Source organism: Opisthocomus hoazin, chromosome 9, assembly GCF_030867145.1.
Source record: "Opisthocomus hoazin isolate bOpiHoa1 chromosome 9, bOpiHoa1.hap1, whole genome shotgun sequence".
NCBI classification, from domain to species: Eukaryota; Metazoa; Chordata; class Aves; order Opisthocomiformes; family Opisthocomidae; genus Opisthocomus; species Opisthocomus hoazin.
The window spans coordinates 11,802,514-11,823,097 of record NC_134422.1 but is presented as its reverse complement, the minus strand read 5'-3'; the positions used below and the strand labels follow the sequence as shown (position 1 = coordinate 11,823,097).

Genomic DNA, 20,584 nt, shown 5'->3' with positions numbered 1-20,584 from the left:
CTCACACAGCTCCTGGGGAACCCCTCTCTGCCCTTTCCAATTACGTAGGAGCCCAGGGCTGGGCATTCCTGCTTCCCATCACAGTAGGTGCCACACCAGCACAGGGCACGATACAAGCATGGGGCATGGCAGGCTGCCCACAGCAGGTAAGTGTGTCCCATGTGCGTCCCTGTGGTTTCTCATCCTCTTCACACTGTATAAAGAGCAGAGAGTTTCTCAATGACATTCCTCATTAAAGGCTGAGAGGTTTCGAGTGTTGCTCTCAGAGCTCACTGTCCCTAGGCCAAGCATGGCCAGACTCGACCTTTTGGTCAGGCACCGTGAGGAGCAGCCCTGGATGACCCCAGGGCTCGGCCACCGGTTCCCATCACCAGAGCGAGACCTAAAAGCCAGCATCCCAGCTGTGACGGCAGCAGTGGGCTCCTCCACGGTTCCTTCCCCGCCTGTGGAAATGGTTTCCAAATGACCGCTTGAGCAATCACGCTCTGCCTCCCCAAAACGTTGCAACAGCACAGCAGCCCGCACGTTCTGCAAGAGGTCAGGTCAAGCCAGAATGCAGGAGTATTAACAACTGACATCAGAAAAGATCTGGTTTATACAAACACGCTTTGGGGAAAAATTGAAAAAAAATAGGAGTTTGTCCTGTTTTGGGGCTCAGATGTCGTGCAGACAAAAGACATTGGACACACAGCCAAACAGCATCGGCATGGCGCTTGTGCGCAGGGCGAGAGCGGCGTCCGTCTGAGCGAGATGAAGGAGAATTCAGTTGACTGCTCTTCCAGTTAAACCCCATCACGGCCCTCAGCCCTGCCTGCCCCAGCTGACGTGGACCTTACATTTCTTTAGGCTGACCCACAGGATGGGAGTAAATGGAGCTGACCTAGACCTCATCTTTCTTTACACTAATCCATGTGATGAAAGCAAGCGGAACATGCCCAGCTTCGCTAACCCCACAAAAGGAAGAGGACAGCAGAGGTCCCACATTTGATTAATTTCTTATTAAATGTTTGCAGTCTATATAAATTCTTGTTGGAGCCAAACCGTTTCAAAGGCAGGGGGGGTTGTAAGCTGGAGAGGGGATGCCCACCCAGCAGCGACACCAGGCACGGCCACTCTGGCCTCACTTCATCACTGCTATTGCATACAGCAAGTCAGAGATTTATTTTTTCCTCTTATTCAGGGGGAATGTTTTTGCTTCATGCCTTTCTTCTCAGGTGCACAGGTGTCTCGGTGCAAGGGCTTTGGCTGAGCAACTTCTGCAGGCAACAGAAGCCAAGGCCAAACAGGAATGCAGCAAGGAGAAAGGTTTTTGGAAGCTCAAGGACAAATGTGTAGCCTGACTGAGCCTTGACCACATCTTAAAAGAGAGATGCTGTCACAGTGCCATCTCCTCATTATTTATTCTGGCTGTAAAGTCCCTCTGGGCTACGCAGTGGCTCTGTAGGTGGGAGAACTCAAGATGCTTGAAACCAGGTTTGTTGGCTGCTAAGAAGGAGCGATGGGCACGCAGGACCCACACAGCGTGACGAAGCATACTCACCTCTCTGCTTTCTAGCCCAGCCTCACCTGGTGTCCAGCTCCCTGTCCCCTACCCTGCTCTTTGGCAGAGAAAAGAGACACTCACAGTCCTGTAACCCACCCTAATGCAAAAGGGTTTCAGTTCAGAGGACTTTACTGGACTTTACTCGCCCTCCCATGCCCTGTTGCCCCGACAGCACATGCAGCGGCTGCCTGGTCCCTTCTGAACCCCCCACCTGCTGCTAATGACTGGGGCCACTAACGAATCAACCGGCACTGTGAGGCTGCACTGCAGTGACCCAAGCTGACACGGTGACTCTGTCACCAAAATAAGCCTCAGACACGCTGGGAGGGATGCATGCTCCCCATCCTCCTCCAGCCCCAGGGACGGAGCTGCATCTCCTCCACAGCTGCATGGCTCACGGCTGCAAAAGCACTCAGCAACAACCAAAGGATTATTTTTAACTTTGATGTCTTATATGGTCCTTTTGTCTCTGCCCTTCAGGTCCTGCTTTACTAAGCAGTGCTCAGATTCTGCCTTTTTACACAAACTAAATTAAAAACCCCCACAATTCCCCAAATCAAAAACCTAATGATAACAAGACTTGACCTAAAAGAAAACATTGCAGATGTCGTTTAGGCTCCATTCCCTATCCTCTTTCTGCCACAGGCCATCCTCTTCCCTTCTGGCAGCAGCTACATTTGCTGCATGCCACGCTCCCTTGGCACTGCCACAGGCAGCGGGCACAGGCAAGCTCCCCTTCCTCCTCAAACCACTCTCAGCCCATTGCCTGCACCTCAGAGTTTAATAAACTGAATACTACCCATTTCTTTCTTCACAGCAGCTCTGGTGAAAGCTTACATGGTAGGAATGAAGAGAATTAAGACAAGAAAAAAAATGTTAAAGCTGGAACACTTTTATTCTCACTTCTGAGCCTCCAGATGCACACCAGCACCCTCCATCCAGGCACTACAACAGGGCAGGTGAATAATAGCTACAAAAGTAAAGTGTGGAAAAAGGTCTATTTCTGTAATATTTGTCTATAGGTACAGTGATTTGTACGGTGACAGGTCCCACCAGAAACCCCAGGGTGGAGATACCAGCGGTGCCATCAAACCTGAGCACTGCTCTCAAAGCGTGGGGCTCTATTGCACAACCAGAAACCGCCGCGCTGGCACCGGAGCCATCGTCCCACCAGACCTCCTGTCAACACAGCGCTGTTCAACACCGTCACGGCGCCCAGGACAGGGAAAACAAAGTGCAGAAGCAGGAGTGAGATTTCCAATTTGAGACTGTGTTAAAATAAACAAAAAACCTTATCTCACTGAGTCTTAGTAGAGGCTAAAGCCTCAGAGTGCTTCCTCATTTAATAAAACCAAGAAAGGGAAGCATTCAGAAATAAATACTGCGGACTTGTACGTCCTCAGCAGTTTTTGAAGTGGTTTCTGCAGGGCAGCTGGAGTCGCATCGCACGTCAGCTTGGCTATTCTCTGCAAAACAAGCCACGCATTTTCAATGAGCTGTCACTTCCCAAATCCCATTTCAGAAGTGATTCTGGCACTTGGCACGTATTTGCAGATTTGACACCCAATGCTTTATTGCTGACCCGAGCTTTTCGTGTCACTGGCAGCCCTGCACCGGCAAGTCAGGCTGGACTCCCGGCTCCAGCGCTCTGAGGCATTGCCATCTCGACGTGCTTCGGCCAGCCACCTGTAGCCATCACAACCAGTTAAGATGCTCTCAGCTGCTTAAGAGCTAGAGATAAGTTGCAGGGCTTGTTTTAAAATTGGGAAGCATTTATAAATCTGATGTTTTGTCTAATTCCCAAAAAATGGAGAAGAGAAACTACAAAAGACCTGATCCCACAAAGCTGCTCCAACATCAGCGGTCTGTGCATTGCTCAGGCAGGATGGATTTTCAGGACGAAATCCTTTGTGTTTTGGGGGGAGAAGAGGCTTGCAGAGTGGCCAGTGCTCTTTATTTACGCCTTGGTAATGAGGTTCCTGTGCACAACCACAGCCCCAGGCTGAAGAGCACACAAATGACACCCACATGGGGAGTCGGGTAACAGCGGTGATGGTTAAGGAGAAATTTCTCTAGAGATACTGAAGTAAAGACGATGGCGTACTACTCTGCATCCCCTCCAAAACAAAAGACAGATCCACAGCACTGAAGCTAACGAAGCTTGGCCCCCAGCAAGCCAGTCTCTTTTCATTAGAGGCAAACGTCGGATGCCCTCACTGGGGCCTCTCCTCCCCCTTGCCACCGAGTTTTATGGGACCTTCAGGAATGCAATTAGCAGTGAGATGTTTCCTCCTTTGTCAAACTGCCTGGCGGGCAGCCAAAGGGTTCAAAAGTCGCGGGCCGTGCAGGCAGCAGCCCCTTCCCGAGCCTGGCTGCAGGCAGGAGGGCTCTCTTCCCCTCTCCTGCTGCCACCCGCATTTCAGAGTAGAGGCCAGAGTGATGCGCCGAAGGTCTCAATGGAAGCGGGCAACTTCTCCATCCGGAGAAAAACTGGGAGCGAAGTGTTCAGGGCTTTGGGAAGCAACTGCTTGCTTTGTCGGAGCACGATGATGTGGATAACCCAGCTGCATCTCTTTTGGAGTAACCAAGCACTTCTGCAAGCCATCCCCAATGGCCCTTCCAGAAGCTGGATTAATGGTTTGAAACAGCTGCTCCAGAGCTGTTAACTGGACGTGGGGAGCAGCAGAACAAATGTCACTTATTAGTGAGTAAGCGGCATTGACTAAGAGTTGGATGCAACTTGAATCAACATTTACGACATGTTACAGATGACTCCTTTTCCTGCCCGCCTCACAGACATGGGACGCATGTTAAACTTCCCACTAACAGAAATCAAATTCTTGCTTCTCCTTCAGATTATCTCCTACCAAAAATTTGCTTCTCCACTTTGCGGGGAGCTATGAAAGGACAGCAGCTGTATGCAGCACTGTCTGCGGTCATCTCTCCTCTCAAACGCTGATGAAATGAGGTGCCAATATTTATAAACGGACCCAGGAACAAAAACGCTTTTGCTGGCCAAAGGACTGAGTAGCATGAGACAAGAAGCTCAAAGTTTTTCCAGACTATTTCAAACCCGCTGTGGCTTGAAACTGGGAATACGTGATGTCTGAGGGCAATCCACCACCCAACCCCGTGTCATGGCAGTGACTTGATGGGGACATCTTCGCTCCACGTCATAAAAGGAAGAACTGCCCAGGCTGGATGGTGATGGGCTCATGCTGCCTCTGAGCCGAGGCACGCAAAAAACTCAGCTACGTATGCGCAAAGCAGTTTGCATGCATGGATTTTTACTTCTCAGCTTGGAAAACTGTGCTTTCCTCCCCGTGCTCCCCCAAACCTCGGGTCGAGTCGGACTGGTTGCTCTCCCACCTGCTCTGTCTGGGATGGGCACTCAGAGGTTCATGATACCGTCCTGCTCAGCAGCTTGGGCAGGTGTAAATGCATTTGATGGGGAACACCACAGCCCGTGTGCTGAAACTGGGCTTGGGTTCCTTTGGGATGAAAACACTGTTCAAAATACGGCGATCAGAAATGCACTGAGAGGCACAAAGCACCTTCTACACTACCAGAAGATTCATGCAGTATAAAAGAAAGCCCTTGATAACGGTGATGAGCTCCCCTCACGGGTCCAACCCAAGCAGCTCCCAAGCAAGGGCAGACACGACAACGATACACAGCAAAACAGCAGCTCCCTACACACTGCTTTTTTCATTTCTGCATCTGTAAAACCCGTTGGTGCCCCCTCGTAGTGAGATTCAGCCTCTGAGAGTGGTGGGCACCTGGACGCCGGGGCCTTTCAAAGACAGACGTTGTGCCCAGGAGAAGACAGAGGGAGGGCAAGGTGTCATTTGTCCCCCTTGCAAGAACAACAGCTGCGACCGGACCCTGTGCGACTGCCCCGGGGAGCATCCTGCACCCAAGGCATGAGCCAAACTCCCCTGGCTACCAAGTCTACAAATGCTGGTGGACTGAGATGTTCAGTGCCAAGCTAAACACATGGCTTTCTTCAAGAAGGCCCCATTTGTAGGGAGGAGAGAGCACGTGACTGCTGGAAGCCACCAGAGATGCTTGTGTAGCAGAGGGCTGTTTGTTAGGGGCAGCTTTGGGCACAGCCCTGCTGTGCAAGCAGACACTTTGGTGGGCTGGACAACTCCCAAGCCTCTTGGGCTGACAAAATCACCTCAAAATGTTCTGTCATTGGCATGGCACTTGCAACAGCTCAGATTTAGCATAATTACCGCTGGAATTTAAAAAAAAAAGAAAAAGGACAACAGAACAACAGCAATGGAAATACCAGAAGGCATAGAGAGAACCACCCCACACAGTCATGCCAGACTCCATTCCACCGCTGGAGCAAAGAGGAGGCCACTTGGCCTCAGCATGCCCTTTGTTTTCTTCCATAGCTATAAAAAGGACTTTAAAATGGCTTCAGAAAACTCTGGAAAATCCCAGACGAACTATGCCGCTCTTCCCAGCACCAAAAGCCCTCCACAGGGACAGAAGAAAGCAGGTGCAACAGAAGACACACAGCTTGGCTTCCTGTGGAGTGGCAGAGCCCTGGCTCTCCTGATAAAATGGAAATTTGAGTGAAGAGATATCCTCCTCTTGCAGTACCAACCGCTACACCAGTAACTTCCAACCTCTCTTAAGCATCACTTCCCTGCTTGCTATTAAATATACTCCTTTTGGGACAGATGATGCTACCAAAGCAACATGGTCATATGGAGAACCCCCAGGCAGTATTGCTCTTATTTACTCCCACAGCTGTATTTATTTCCCCCCCTCTCCATCTACCTTCATATATACCTTTTTCCTGCTTGGTCACCTCTGTTCCCACTCCTGCATCAGCAGGGAGAGCTCCAGCACTCCCAGTGTGTGACAGCCGCTGTGCGAGGTGGTACTGGCCTTTCTCACTGCTCTGCAATGGGGAGGCCCAGGGCAATGCCAAAAACTAGAGTATCACCTGCCCCATCTTCAGCAGCGCTGAAACATCACTAGCCAGGCTACAGGAAAACATCCTCCACCCATCTAACAACACAACCTTCTCAAACAGCCAGAAACTTGCAACCAAAAGGTGCCCCATCAGTTCCAGCCCAGCTCAGAAACATGCAGGGCAAGATAAACAGCGGGGAAAAAACCCACCGCTTCCCCAAAGAAAACATGAAAAATAGCTATTTTTCCAAGCTCACACTTATTTTGGAAATTTTGCCCAACATTTTCAGCTGAGGAAATATTTCACTTGCTTGAAAGCAGGCAAGTTTTAAACAATAACCTTTTGCTCAGCTCAAACTGAGGGAATGATGTCTGAGGGCTAATCTAGGCAATTATGTGCAAGGTAAATTATGTGACCTTGGACTTTTTGCCAGTTTAGCAAACACAGCTAAATAACTCCTCTACCTTTGCTTAAGCCAAGCTGACTGGCTACATCTTTCCCAGTGAATGACTTGTTTTCCCAGTGGGCAGAAAAATCTATACATAAAATACCTTTAGGAATCTTTAACATCGATTTTCTCTAATAAGTAACAGACTGAAACACAAGCCTTCCTTTCACCTGCACTGCACCAGGGGATTACTCCAAATGCTTCATCTTTAAAAAAAGATTGTTTCTGCCTATGCAGGGAAGGATGGCACATGTAGAAGAAATCCAACCTAAGAAGACAGCAAAAAGCTTCAGAGGATTCCAGCCTGTGCCAGTTTACTCCTTCCTTGGGATATACTTCAGCGTGCAAGAGATGTGCGTGGTTATGTCACAGTAACACCACCAGAGCCAAGACTCTGCTCACCGCCGTGGGACCCGGGCAGAGGACAAGCCTACCAGGAGAGAGCCTTTCACTCTAATGCTGGAAACTCAGTTCTGATCGGGATAATGCACTTTTTGCTCATTAGTGTGGACGCTCTTAAACCTCTGTCTCCTTTATTTCCATAAGGAAAAGAAAGGGAGTGCAGATCCTTACAGAAACAGAGCTGATTTCGGCAGGTGGGGCAGGCACAGCCCCTCGCACGCCCGGCATACGCCAGCCCGGCAGCCATCCCCACTCCGGGGCAGTTTCCTCATCCCCCCGAAGCAGAGGACGTGAGAGAGGAAAGTCTCCTACCTGAGCACAGGACTCCCTTGTACCTGGCGCACGAGAAGTCGTCGCACTCGCAGAAAGGCCCGTAGATGTTTCCAAACTCGCTCTCGTGGCAGAGGCACTGGTTGCAGCTGCACTCCCCTCTCCCGCTGCAGAGGGGTTTGCCCTCGGCCTCCCGGCACATGGCGTGGTGCATGTCTGCACTGGCACCCTCCTCGCACTCGCACCTGGCCCCCAGGTACCCGGCATCGCAGGAGCACAGCCCGCAGGCATAGGTCCCGTTGCCACTGCACTTGCCGCTGGCCGGCGCGGCGTGGCCAGTGCAGCCGCAGAGGCAGTTGTAGGTCACGGCCACCTCCAGCGTGTCCCGGAAGCCGGCGGGCTTGATGGTGAAGGCGTGGGAGGTGTCCTCGGCGGGGCAGCTTCGCGCCTCCACGGCCACCTCGAAGGACACCTGCAGGGTCAGGTTGAGATGGGAATTAGGATCATAGAATCATAGGTTGGAAAAGACCTCTAAGATCATGAAATCCAACCACCCACCCAACACCACCATGCCTGCTAAACCATGTCCCGAAGTGCCACATCTACGCGTTCTTTGAACACCTCCAGGGATGGTGACTCCACCACCTCCCTGGGCAGCCTGTTCCAATGTCTGACCACTCTGTCAGTAAAGAAATTTTTCCTAGTATCTAATCTAAACCTCCCCTGATGCAAATTTAGGCCATTGCCTCTCGTCCTATCGCTAGTTACTTGGGAGAAGAGACCAACACCTGCCTCACTACAACCTACTTTCAGGTAGTTGTAGAGAGCAATAAGGTGCTTTGGGTTGGAAGGGACCCTTAGAGGTCATCTAGCCCAACCCCCCTGCAATAAGCAGGGACATCTTCAACTAGACCAGCTTGCTCAAAGGCCCGTCCACCCTGGCCTTGAATGTTTGCAGGGATGGGGCCTCCACTACTTCTCTGGGCAACCTGTTCCAGTGTTTCACCACCCTCATGGTGAAAAAAATCTCTTCCTTATATCTAGTCTAAATCTACCCTACCTTAGTTTAAAGCCATTACTCCTTATCCTGTCACAACAAGCCCTGCTGAAAATATTTTCCCCATCTTTCCTCTAGGCCCCCTTCGGGTAGAATTAACACACATGGCCCCAAAATGGCCATCAAGGGTGTCCTGGGAAGGAAGGCTGGAGGGAAGGGCAAATGGCCCGTGGAAAAGCCATGGAGCAATTCACCGGAGTGAGGCCACGCTTAGTCGCTTGAGCTTCACTCCAAGGTGTGCAAACAAATGCCAAAACCATTGCATGGCTGGCGAGGGCATCTGCAACTCAGCTCACTGACATCCGCCAGTTCCATGAGACGTTTCGCATCCTTAGCGTTTTAGAACTCTTTACCATCAGCCACTAGCAGTCATTTTCCCCACCAGGGACTGTTTATATCTGTGAAGTGGGAAGGAACCTGCCTATTCCCATGAAATAAACAGGGCAAAACTCTAGCAAATAGCCTGGGTTTCATGCTATTAAAAATAACGAACTCCGTTGAAACCAAGCACTGCAAGGGTCTAACCAACATGGCACAAGGGCCCAAGGTGCCTACAAGATCATGGATTTACAAGGTTTTATGGGAATCCTGATCTGCACATAGAGGTGTGCATCAGTCACACAGTCCCAGGCTTTCAGCACACTGCTAACCAGGCATTTCTGATGGATGCTTCTGTTAAGACTGGCTTCAGAAGGGTTATACATCATTATATGGTTCTACATCAGCCCCATACTCATTTTCTGTTGCTACAGTCCAGTGTCAGGGATTTTCTCCTTGGAAAACCAAGACTGCAAACTATGGCCGCTTGCTTGGTCCCCATTTTAATCCCGCTGTTTAGTGGGGGTCTCGGGCCAGCCAGTGCTGCCTGGAGCTGCTGGTTAGCACAGAGGATTATCCTTATTCCAAGGAAACAAGTCCATTTCCTAGGCATTAGGAGGGAATGATTTTTCTCTGGAGACATTTGGGGTCACCTCGGGCTCTTGCCATCCCTTATACCAAGGGGCGACATGCAGACAGCGGCACAGCAGCCACCTCCAGCCCACAGAGCCGCACCTCCGGGAAGCCTGCACTGACCCCCTCCCATTCCCAAGGCCTGAAGCAATTAGGCAACGAGCTCAAATTACAGAGGAGAAGGAGATCAGAAAGCAAGCTAAGAGGATCAGGATAATCCTGCTCCCTTTCACCCGCTGACACTCACAGCCCCGGGCCTAAACCCCAGCAGATTAGGACCCAGAGCCAGCGTTACCCTCCTTGGGGAAACTTTCTTAGCAGGACTCAAGTCTTGATCCATGTGGAAGCAATTGGGCAGAGAGCAGCTGAACAGGAGGGGATGAAGGGACAGGACCCTGTAGCACGTCTGCCTGTGCAGGTGCCTCTAATACTCGGATGCACCTAAAATGGGAGAGATACCAGTGCCAGCTCCCTGCTGCACCCACTGCCAAACCCCTTTATGGCTGGAGTGACCCCCCTGCTTGTGCCAAAGCCGGGAGCCCAGGATCCACCAGCAGATTAACTGTGCTACCTTGTGGGCTCCGGCTTTGCTGTGGGAACAAGGAGAGCACATGCCTAGCCTGGCAGCACTCCAGGGATTGCTTTTGCCCACCCATCGCGGATCCATTAAAGTCAGCGAATAAAGCAGAGGCCACCTCCCTTTTTAACACGTCGCATGATCCTTATTTGGCAGGGTAAAAATCCAGCTACTGTTGACTCTTTCAAACTATTTTTATATGCCTCAGTGCTTAGAGCTCTGGTATGTTTGCAGAGTCACTCTTCTCAAATAAGGCAATCGGGCTGCTAACGAACCCACACCCACGTCCTCGCAGACAGTAAAACCCTGGAGAAGGGGAAGGGGTTCCCCGCTGGTCTGAGCCTTCCTGCCCCAGCTCTGCAGCCCAGCAACTCATTTATCTGTATCAATATTAAATTTTAACAAGCAAAGCTTAGCTTCTCTGTTTTTTCATAAGAAAGCACAGGACGGATTATGCCGTGTACACTGTTAACATAAAGGGGAAAATTATATTTTTAGTCTGTGCTGCCATCCAATAACCCTAGGAACTGAACAGAGGAGAGGAGGGTTGCTGCCTTTCTGAGCACCCTGTCTCTTTTTGCAGTACCTCTGAAGTTAACCATGACCTCTTCACTCCAGGAAAGACAGGTCTAGATCAGAATCATAGAATCATCAAATCATTTGGGTTGGAAAAGTCCTTTAAGATCACTGAGTCCAACCATTAACCTAACACTGCCAAGTCCACCACTAACCCCTGCTCATAAGCACCATGTCTACACGTCTTCTAGATACCACCAGTGGTGGCGACTCCAGCACTTCCCTGAGCAGCCTGTTCCAACGCTTGATAACCCTTTCGGTGAAGAAATTTTTCCGAATATCCAATCTAAACCTCTGCTGGTGCAGCTTGAGGCCATTTCCTCTCATCCTCTCACTTGCTGTTTGGGACAAGAGACCACCACTCACCTCACTACAACCTCCTTTCAGGTAGTTGTAGAGAGCGACAAGGTCTCCCCTGAGACTCCTTTTCTCCAGACTAAACAGCCCCAGTTCCCTCAGGTGCTCCTCGTAAGGCTTGTTCTCCAGACCCCTCACCAGCCTCGCTGCCCTTCTCTGGACACCCTCCAGCACCTCAATGTCCTTCTTGTAGTGAGGGGCCCAAAGCTGAACACAGCACTCGAGGTATGGCCTCACCAGTGCCGAGTACAGGGGCTCGATCACCTCCCTGCTGCTGCTGGTCACACTATTCCTGGTACAAGTCAGGATGCTAATACAAGCCAGGATTCTCAAACAATAACAAGAAAATCTTCAATATTTAACAGATCAGGAAACTACCAACAGACCACAGCAATAAAAATTTCACAGGCGAGAGCATGATGTGAATATCTGGGATTACAGGGAAAAAAAGTCCATTCTTGACTATTGCGTCCTGCTGCCTGATCAAGACCTTTTGGCTCAGGATGCTGCAGACAAGATGTCTGTATTCTGTCTTTCCTGATAGGTGACCTTGGGCTGATCCATACCACACAGAGCCACTTTTGGAAGAGCTGCTCTCCATGCGTTTCTATATTAATGTGGCACGGTGTGAGGACAGCAGAGGAAGATGAGCAAAGCTGTATTTTATCGCCTGTGACCACTCATCGAGAGAGGTAAGTGGCTGCGTGGGGCATGAATCAACGTCTCCAGGGGACGGACCACAAGGCAGACTCACCGTATCTCCTATTTTGAGATCCCCGCACTTCCTGAGCCCAGGATAGGACAACCCGTCCTGGCATGTGGCAGTGAAGGTCAAACCGATCTCCTCAGGGCTGTCCCAGACTGTGAGTTCCACTTTGGACCGAATACTCTAGAAACACAATGGGAAAGCAAGCCATCAGGTTCCAAAAGCTGGGTGGATTTCTTCTGCTTTAGCCTCTTTTCCTGATGTTTCCAGAGAGCAGCTAGGCCATCTCTACACCTGTATGAAAAAAAAAAATCACCCGTGCACACACTTTGACATTTGGGTTTGACTTAACCAGCTTAGGAGACTTCTGATGAACGCAGCTAGAGTCACGGCGAGCTGCCTATAACCCCTGCAAGTGGCTTGTGCCCTCTAGGACCGGTGTGGTGGCCACTGTAGCCAGCACTGAAAAGATGCAGATGCACGAGAAAAAGAAAGCCAAAAACATTCTCAACCACAAATGGAGCATCTCTGAGCCAAACGTCGGAGCCTCGTGTACACATCTGCACCTCCTCCTCCCATAAACTAGCCCCTTAGCAAAGTGCAGAGCCCGATTCTCCACTGGCAGTCAGCCTGTGACGTCTGTCCTACAGCACAGAGAAGGTGTAAAACTGCACTGACTCTGTCCTGCTTTCTCGATTTCACCCAACCGGTCAGAAAAACATATTTTGCCTCTTAGGAGAAAATGCCAGACAAAAAGTACCCTTTCAGATGCCTCAGCTGGAAGCACCACCAGGGGAAAAAATACATGAAAGATCTCTTTCTTTGCGAAACACTTCAAAGTGAAAAAGATTTTCCATCAGCAAGGTTTTGGTATGCTCCTACCCCCTTTCTTCTGCTTCTCATCTCTCCACCCTGCTGCACACACAGACTTCTTAAGTCAAAGCAAAATGAAGTTTATAAGTATTAATTCACAATGGGATTGTTTTGTTTGATTCTTCCAATGGCTGGAACCGATTTTTTTTACGAGTGGTGTCCAAAAACGACAAAGGTTTTCAAAATGGAGCTTTCTGTACAAATATATTTATTTTCCAAAGCCAGCTTGCAGCTTTATCCCTCTCCCTCTTGTCCTCAACCCACACCAAAGTGCCTAGATTAAGAAAACGTGCTAATTCAGACCTCTTGCCAGTCCATGGGATAACAAAACCAGGGTTCACATGCCATCAAAGAGCTAACACTTTTGGAAATGTGCAGGAAATAAAGGACTTTTGGCTGGGTGAATCTAAACAGCCCTTGAGGAAAGAAAGGAATCATTTCCCATCTCTCTGCTGTAACGGAGGAGTTGCTCACGGGGCAGCAATTTGGTCCATACGGAGCATCCATCGCCTGCGGGATGAACACCATGCATGCCGGTAAAGCCAAGCATACTGCTCTGCCCGAAATTATCGCCTAGGAATCAGCTGTCACACTGATACGCTCTCCTGTATTCCCGCCCAGAGCACCTCATCTGGGGCACAGCAGAAGACAAGACACCAGGCCAGCCCTCGCTACGACCTTGCGTGGGCCATTCCTGTGTTCTTCTACGGATGCCAAGGTTTCTTATTAGCCCTATACAGTAATGCTATTAGCTTAATCGTAATGCTATTATCACTAGCCCCTCCACACCGTCACACAGCAACACCCTCTCACAGCACCGCAGCCACCGCTAAGGGCAACTGCGGGATTTTGCTGCTGTGTTGTCTGGTGGCCTGCGAGCCTGCTGCACCTGCAGGGGCGAGCGGAGGGTGCTGGAGAGACCCGGAGGAGGGACCTGGCCCTGAGATGAAGCAACATCTCTGCCTGAAATAAAGCTGTTTACTATAGCCCGGGGGAAATTCAAAGGCTGGATCATTTCAGTGTAAAAACAAGGAAATCCTGAACTGGCAGCAGTTCCAGGGATGGCTGATGTGAAGGCCACCCATCAGTGGTGTAACGAGAAACACATCTGAGACCTGCCTGGATTGGGTTTAGGAAAGCATCTTTTAAATCAGCATCTCATTTGCTGCCGTTGGTCCAAACCCAGACTGTGTGCCCGGGCAGAGACCTCCCAGTGCCATGCCAGCCTGGGCGCAGGCCTCCAGGAGCCTTCCCATCTCACAGGCATGTCAAGATCTGGGGGAAAGGCTTTTTCTTAGTGAAAACAGAGGAAAATCAGTCATTCTGGTTCTCTTTTGCTTCACACCTCTCCAAGATGAGGGAAGGGCAACAGCACACCGGGCAGAAGATGATGAAGAGATGGGGGAAAGTGTTCTTGCGGGTAACGCAAGCCCTGAGCAAGTCTGATGTGCACATTGGTGGAGGGAAGCCCATGAGAAAGGACCACAGACCGCCAAAGAACAGAAGGGGAGAGGTTGAGCCCAGGCCCAGAGCATCAGGCACTACCACCCTGCAGGAGAAGACAGTTGAAGATGAAGGGTTTCTCCAGGCTCAGAGTTTCCTTTCCATGAGGAATAAAAGAAGGTTCACTCCCAGTCAGGAATCAGAAGTTTCAGCCTTTGTCCTCAGTGAGAACTTCCTCCTTCATTTCAGGAAAAAACAAAGCTACCGAGAGGAGACGGGCTGGGTGGATGCCAGGTTTCCCACGGCCCCAGGCTGCCCGCAGCACAGGCACGAGCTGCCAGCCCCTGGCAGCACGCCTGAGGGTCCCGGCCCACACCCACCACCCAGCTGAACAGGCAAGAAACCAGCCCCGGTCTTAGCAGCAGATCATCCTGCACAGGTCCTTCCACAGGGGACCTCGGTCTCAGTGTCCGAGTGGTTTCCAGCCAGCTGCAGTGGAAAGCTCACAAGAAAACAGAAGGAGGGAGCAGGGGTGGGGGCATCAGATCCCCAATGGTTTTCATCCACTTATATCTATCTGCAAAGGCTTGAGGGGTGGTGAAATGGAGGCGCGGATGCATGTTACAGCTGGGAAACCAAGCCAAAGGGAGGTTTTCATGCGATGGTGCTGAGACCACATGCAAAGCCAACATGGAGTGAATGTTCATTTCCTTCTCCCCAGCCAAGCATCCTAGCCACAGGACCCTCCTTCCTCAAGGGGACAAACTGCAACAACCAAGCTTTTGTTCTGCAGTATCTCCAGGGCCTTGTCAGCAGCATTAGCTGCTCATTGCCCTTCCTCAGAGAGTGAAGCTTTGGGAAGCACTATTCCCAAGGGCATAACCAAAGGCAGCTTTGACTGCAGGGAGCGGTGGGAGAAGGAAAGATGAATGCTACAGGTCTTGCACAGCACAGCACAATCCTGCATGACCTCTGGATGTGTAAACTCCTCCAGAACATTCCTTCCTCTCTCCCTTGCCCTCACGAGCACTGTACGAAGAACAAGGGCGTGCAGCCATCGAAAGCTGTGTTCACAAGTCCCATGCATGAAGAACCCTACCTGAAGGCTGACTCATTACAGGGTCAGATCTCCATGCCCAGCACCTGAACAGCAGTATCACTGCAGAAGCACAAAGACCTGACCCGTAGGAATTCAAGGAGAAGTCAGCAGAAACATTGACAACTAACTACCCAACAAACATGCGATTTAGCTGCTTCTAATTGCTCTGCTCCACTGATCTCCACGGAGATGCACAATGTCTGGTCAGTGCCACAACTGCAGGTCCTTTGCTGTCCTCCATGGGCCCCAGCATGGCAGGGCAGGCTGCACTGGCAACGCCATGTAGGTTTGGCTCCTTTGGGACCCAAGAGACACGGTGATGCTCATGAGGTGCTGAGCACAGACTCGCAGTGGATGGAGACCAACGAAACGATGCAGCCTTAGCCAGAGCCCAGTCACATCCTTGGGAGGCCTCTGAACATCACACAGTAAAAAATATTTTATCTACCAGTAGGGTGTTCAGAGAGAATTATTCTAGATTGGGGCTGTATTTTAAGGGTAATTCTGCACACGAGAGATGTGGGATGAGGTGTCTTCTCCACCGCAGATACCCTTGGGCATTCCCGTGCTCCTTCTCCACCTCACACACCTTGTTTCCCGCCCTCCCCAGGGTGGACGCCCCAGCTCTGGCAGCATGCGGAGGACCGGGGAGGGAGGTGGCCGAGCCGGGTGGAGCACGCCGGGGAGAGGCGAGCTGGCCGAGCTCTTGGCACTTCGCACGACAGCAGCTGCAGTATTAAAATGCACTTACGTTATAGGCCTTGACGATCAGCTCGATGATATTCTTGGAGTCTTTGTGCAAAATCTCCACTGTTGTCCCAGGAATCAAGGCAGTAAAGTTCTTGGAAAAAAAAGAAAATGAAAGAAAATACTGAGATGCAGAGAGGAAAGCAGAGGGTGAGGAGCGACCGTGTCGTCTGGTGGTGTATCCGCTATGGCTCGGTTTCTGCTAATGTGGAGCTGTTGCAAGCAAAGCATTGCTAACGTGGCACGTCGAACACTAAACGAAGCTTGTGGCCAAGGGATGGGGACTTATGGACCCGGGTCTGCTGCTGGTGGTGGCCAGGCCCAGCCGCTGCACACTCGGAAGAGCCGGCACGGCAGGGAGGGAGCTGCGGCTGCCCTGTCTCACCCCACCACCCACGGGCGTCCCTGGAGATGGGGTGGAGGATGAGCTCAGCCCTCCTGCTCACGAGCAGCAGCATCTCAGCCATAGCAACGCAGCAGATTGTTGTTTTTGCTCGAGCCTCGAGAGCCAGAGCCGAGGTTTCCGACGAAAGCAGCCTCGCCTGAAACACCTCCCCGCATCCGCAGAGGAGCAAAGCCCTGCGGGGCAGCTCCAGACACACACCGGCCCTTGCAGCTCGGGTCACCTCTTCCTTTCGAGGGAGTTCAAACTGTATGTGGCGCGTCGGGGCCCTGGACTCCACGATGGAAAAACACAGCTGGGCAGAAACACTGCGTGCGATTAGGTAATGGGATTAAGTCACTGCAGAATGGGTTGAACAGGTTTCTGCTCTCTCGCATGCTGCACGGCTGGCAGCCATCCGAACATCAACATTAAGCTGGAGACTATTTTAGGTCTTCACACGCTCACTAACATGTATATCTGTTCGCTCTAAGAAGCTTTAGCGTTTTTTGCTGAAAGGACTAGCGGGGAGGGACGGCGGGCTGAGCCTCGCCTGCCTGCATCTGCCTGCCCCTGCCAGCCCCGCGGGCAGCACGTGGCCATGCACGCTCGCGGCTGCACACACGCACGCTCGCGGCTGCACACACGCACGCTCACGGCTGCACACACGCACGCTCACGGCTGCCTCCGCCCCACGGTGCCGGCAGGAACACGCTTTCAAGAGCATCTTTGAATCTCCCCCCAGCCTGGGCAGCTCGGCGGCGCTTACCTTGTACAGGACATAATGACTTTTCGTGACAGCGAAAATCAGGTGGATGTTGTTTTCGGCGAGTTTCTCCCCAAGAAGCGCCAGGGAAGGATAATCCTACAGGCACAAAAAGGGCGGAAAGACTGATGGGTAACACAGAAACAAAGACTAATTTCATTGCTCTTCTCCTCCCAACAGCAAAAATCGTTCCAGAAATGTGGCATATTTTGCTGCGGGAGGAATTCCCTGATGTACCAGTACAATCCCAGCTGAAACAGTAGAAATTCTGTCATCCTTTAAGTATTTCTGCTACACCCTTCACTAGAATATACGACTGACAACACCATTAGCTACAGCAACACCTGAAACACTGGATTTCTTTCTTTCTTCTTTGCCACCAGCAGACGCACATGTGTAAGAAGTTGGCCGCTACCTCCAGGGATGCAAAGCAAGGAGATCTAGATCTGTAGTAAGTGAAAATCTATGATTTTTCTCTCAAAGCAGAAACATCCACTGCCTCCTCTTTCTGCATACTGGAACCATAAAGCGATTACGATAAGCTCTTTAATTCTGCAGACTTCCCAGACAGAGAGGATGGCCGGATGATACTGCTTTAGCTACCCACAAGAAACAAAATAATGAACCAGGGCTCACTTTCAAGAGACCAGCTTGAGTTTAAAACCCCCTGCTGCTTCCAAAGTGTCGCCCTCAGAAAAAAACACCTCGTTTACTTGCAGACTGGAGGGCTGATTGAGAGCCTCCAAGACTCAGACATGGAAATACCAAGGCAGCGTCCCCATGCCAGCTCCCCAGCGTAACCCCAAGTCAGTACGGGGGCTGCACTCCGGTGTGCATATGACTGCTAGGATTGCAGACAGGTGGGTGGAAAGGGAGCTTCTCCGAGGATCCTAGTTTCCATCCACAAACACCTCCCATTACGAGGTGACAGCCATGCAGGAACAAAAATCATAAGCAGTGCTTGTGATTTGCTGAATAAAGCACCCTTCTGCAGAAGGATGCGATAAAGAGGCGGCAGGCAAGTGCTGGTTCACTCAAGTTTTCTCCACTGAATTTAAACTGAAAAAAAGGGCCAGTTTGTCTATTTATTACTAAGACCTATGTTAGCGTTGTGCTCAAAGGCTGTGGACAAGAGGAGCGTCCTGTTGTGCCTACTAGTGTAGCCACATCAAGGTAGGCTCAGCCTCTCCAGGGACAAGCTGACAGTCCACTGAACAATTTAGGAAAGGGATGATATATTTTATGTTTCCTATACACTTTGTGGGCAAATCTGATCCTCTTCAGGACACCGAGTTACTTTTCTCTCCCTTACAATGAGCCCTGAAGGAACTCGCTGAGCTCCTAACTCCTTTTTGAGCATCACAGAAGTATTCGCAGTGGGGGATGCCCAAGGGGAACTGCAAATTCTATTTGCAAACTGCAGGAGCAGGTGCAACCATGCTGATCAGCGGGTGCATTAGCCAAAGGCTGCTGGAACCGGGGGTGGCTGGTCTCAAGAGAGGTCCACCAACACCTCAAGGTCTCCAAGGGCTGGGCCCCCATGTGCCCCCCTCACCAGCTGGCTGGACGCGCTGTACTCGTTGGCTTCATTCAGGTGGCACTGGCCGTCATGGGGCTGCACCAGCCCCCCCAGCTTCCCATCCAGGGCTATGTGAGGCACATCATCCGTTGTGAAGACCAGCAGGTGAGACGCCTCCTTACGCCAGCCAATCTTCTCCTGGCGGGAAAACAAACCCCGTGAGACAGCCGGTCTGCCCCTGCCAAGCCCGCACTTCACCCCTCACCCTGCACATGGTCCCAGCCGTGCACCCATCCAGCAGTAGACCCATCAGCACTAATCAGCAGAGCACCATGCTCCTGTCCACCCATCCCTGGCAAGAAAACAAATTGTCAGGGGCCCATCTAGCATTTCCCAATGTCTCCTTCCAACACTCTTACTTAAAAAGGCATGAGGAGGTGTATGGACTGTCCACCAGACCTTCTCTATCCAGATCCAAGAATAAGAATTTCAGCTGCTTTTATAGCCAAAGGAGACCTGCCAAATTCCTCCACACACATTTAATCTGACCTTATTTCCTCAGCTCTGCAGAGCGGCCAAGGCAACAGCAAAAGCTGCAATATCCCCGCTCAGCAGTTTCACCTCCGCCCGCTCGTAAAGGCCGTTTCTGAGCTGCGATGCACGAAGTCCTTGCCCGAGCGGCTGGCTTTGGTGCACCCACATGCATGCACAGGCATTCTGTGAGAGGACCAGACATTACAACCATCTTTGCATGGAGAGAGCTGCAGGGACAGATTTTTTTTTTCCAAATAAAAGGATAACATGTTTCCCTCCCACGGAGCTTCCCCAGATTTCTGGCTCTGCATTGGCCCAAGAAGCAGATCTGTGCCTACACCAGCACACTGAAGCTGCTTGTTGCAATGGAAGCAGAGGCAAACAGAGAAGCCCAAAGGAAATTTTTGGAAACCGTAGCACTGCAGCACACCTCCCTGCGCTCGCTGGCTTCTCCCACTGCCAGCTCATGCCAAGCCAGGCAGGCTGAGGTCCCGCCTGCCAACCACGACAGGGAGGTCCTGCCGTGGCAGAGACTGGAGCCAGAAAGCCCCATCTCCCAGAGCTTCCCCTTGGGCTGGCCACCCTGCCCTTCTGCCAGCAAAGACACAGCCCTATGCCTTCCGTCCCCACGTACACCCAGCATCCCCCTCCCTCCAGCCCCCACCTCAGAGCAACACAGCGCAAATCCCTTGGGAAGGGATGAGGGAAAAGCTGGTAAAAGCTTACTGATGGGAACACAGTGCAGACGAATACACCCAACGCCTCCAGAGCTCACTGCACAGCTTATTTAGCAAAATCTGACATCCACCTTGTTTTCTATCAGCATGCTAGCCCATAAACTGCTGCAGCCCGGCTGCAAAGACGCGTCCTATGGAAAGCGCTGGCATGGGTAGGGCGAGAGGGCAAAGCAGGCTGAAGGATGCGGAATCATGGCTGCCAGCACAATTTTCGCCTGCAAATGTGAGTCATAGCCCAAAGCCTGCTGATCTTTCCGATAAATATAGCTCTTGCTTCAGGGACACTGTTCCAGAGGAGATTTCTTTCCCCTCCCTATTGCAGAAGGTATTATTTCTTTAACGTCATTTTAAGACCCATGCAACGTGAGTGAGGCCATAGGAAGAAATCTTTGGCAATACACATCCTTTGCCACGTACCAGCATGGTTTTTTACAGCCCAGCTCAGTACACAATGAGGATGTTTTTGCTCTGGGAAGCAGGATTCATTCTGCTGAAGTGACCCCACTGGACAAAAGGCAAAATCTTCATGCAAAAGTGTAATTTCTTGAGAACTCAATCCAAAAGTGATTACAGCTCTAACAATGCAAGAAGCAGTTGCTGGTCTACTCAGCCACCAGACAAAAGCCCATCCAGTTCACTTTCCTTTGTGTATCCAAAGCTGATT

General features: G+C 51.1%; 1 protein-coding gene across 3 annotated transcripts in view; it reads right to left on the bottom strand.

The window, feature by feature from the left end:
* ITGB5 (integrin subunit beta 5) overlaps positions 1 to 20,584 on the bottom strand; it is a 63,236-nt gene that overhangs the window by 17,081 nt on the left and 25,571 nt on the right. For all 3 annotated transcript variants that reach the window (XM_075429754.1, XM_075429755.1, XM_075429756.1), the window contains 5 exons: positions 18,686 to 18,847; positions 17,134 to 17,229; positions 15,987 to 16,076; positions 11,869 to 12,003; positions 7,639 to 8,068 (listed from right to left, as the gene is read on the bottom strand). In XM_075429754.1, coding sequence (XP_075285869.1) covers positions 7,639 to 8,068; positions 11,869 to 12,003; positions 15,987 to 16,076; positions 17,134 to 17,229; positions 18,686 to 18,847 — 913 coding nt within the window. The remainder of the gene's footprint in view (positions 1 to 7,638; positions 8,069 to 11,868; positions 12,004 to 15,986; positions 16,077 to 17,133; positions 17,230 to 18,685; positions 18,848 to 20,584) is intronic.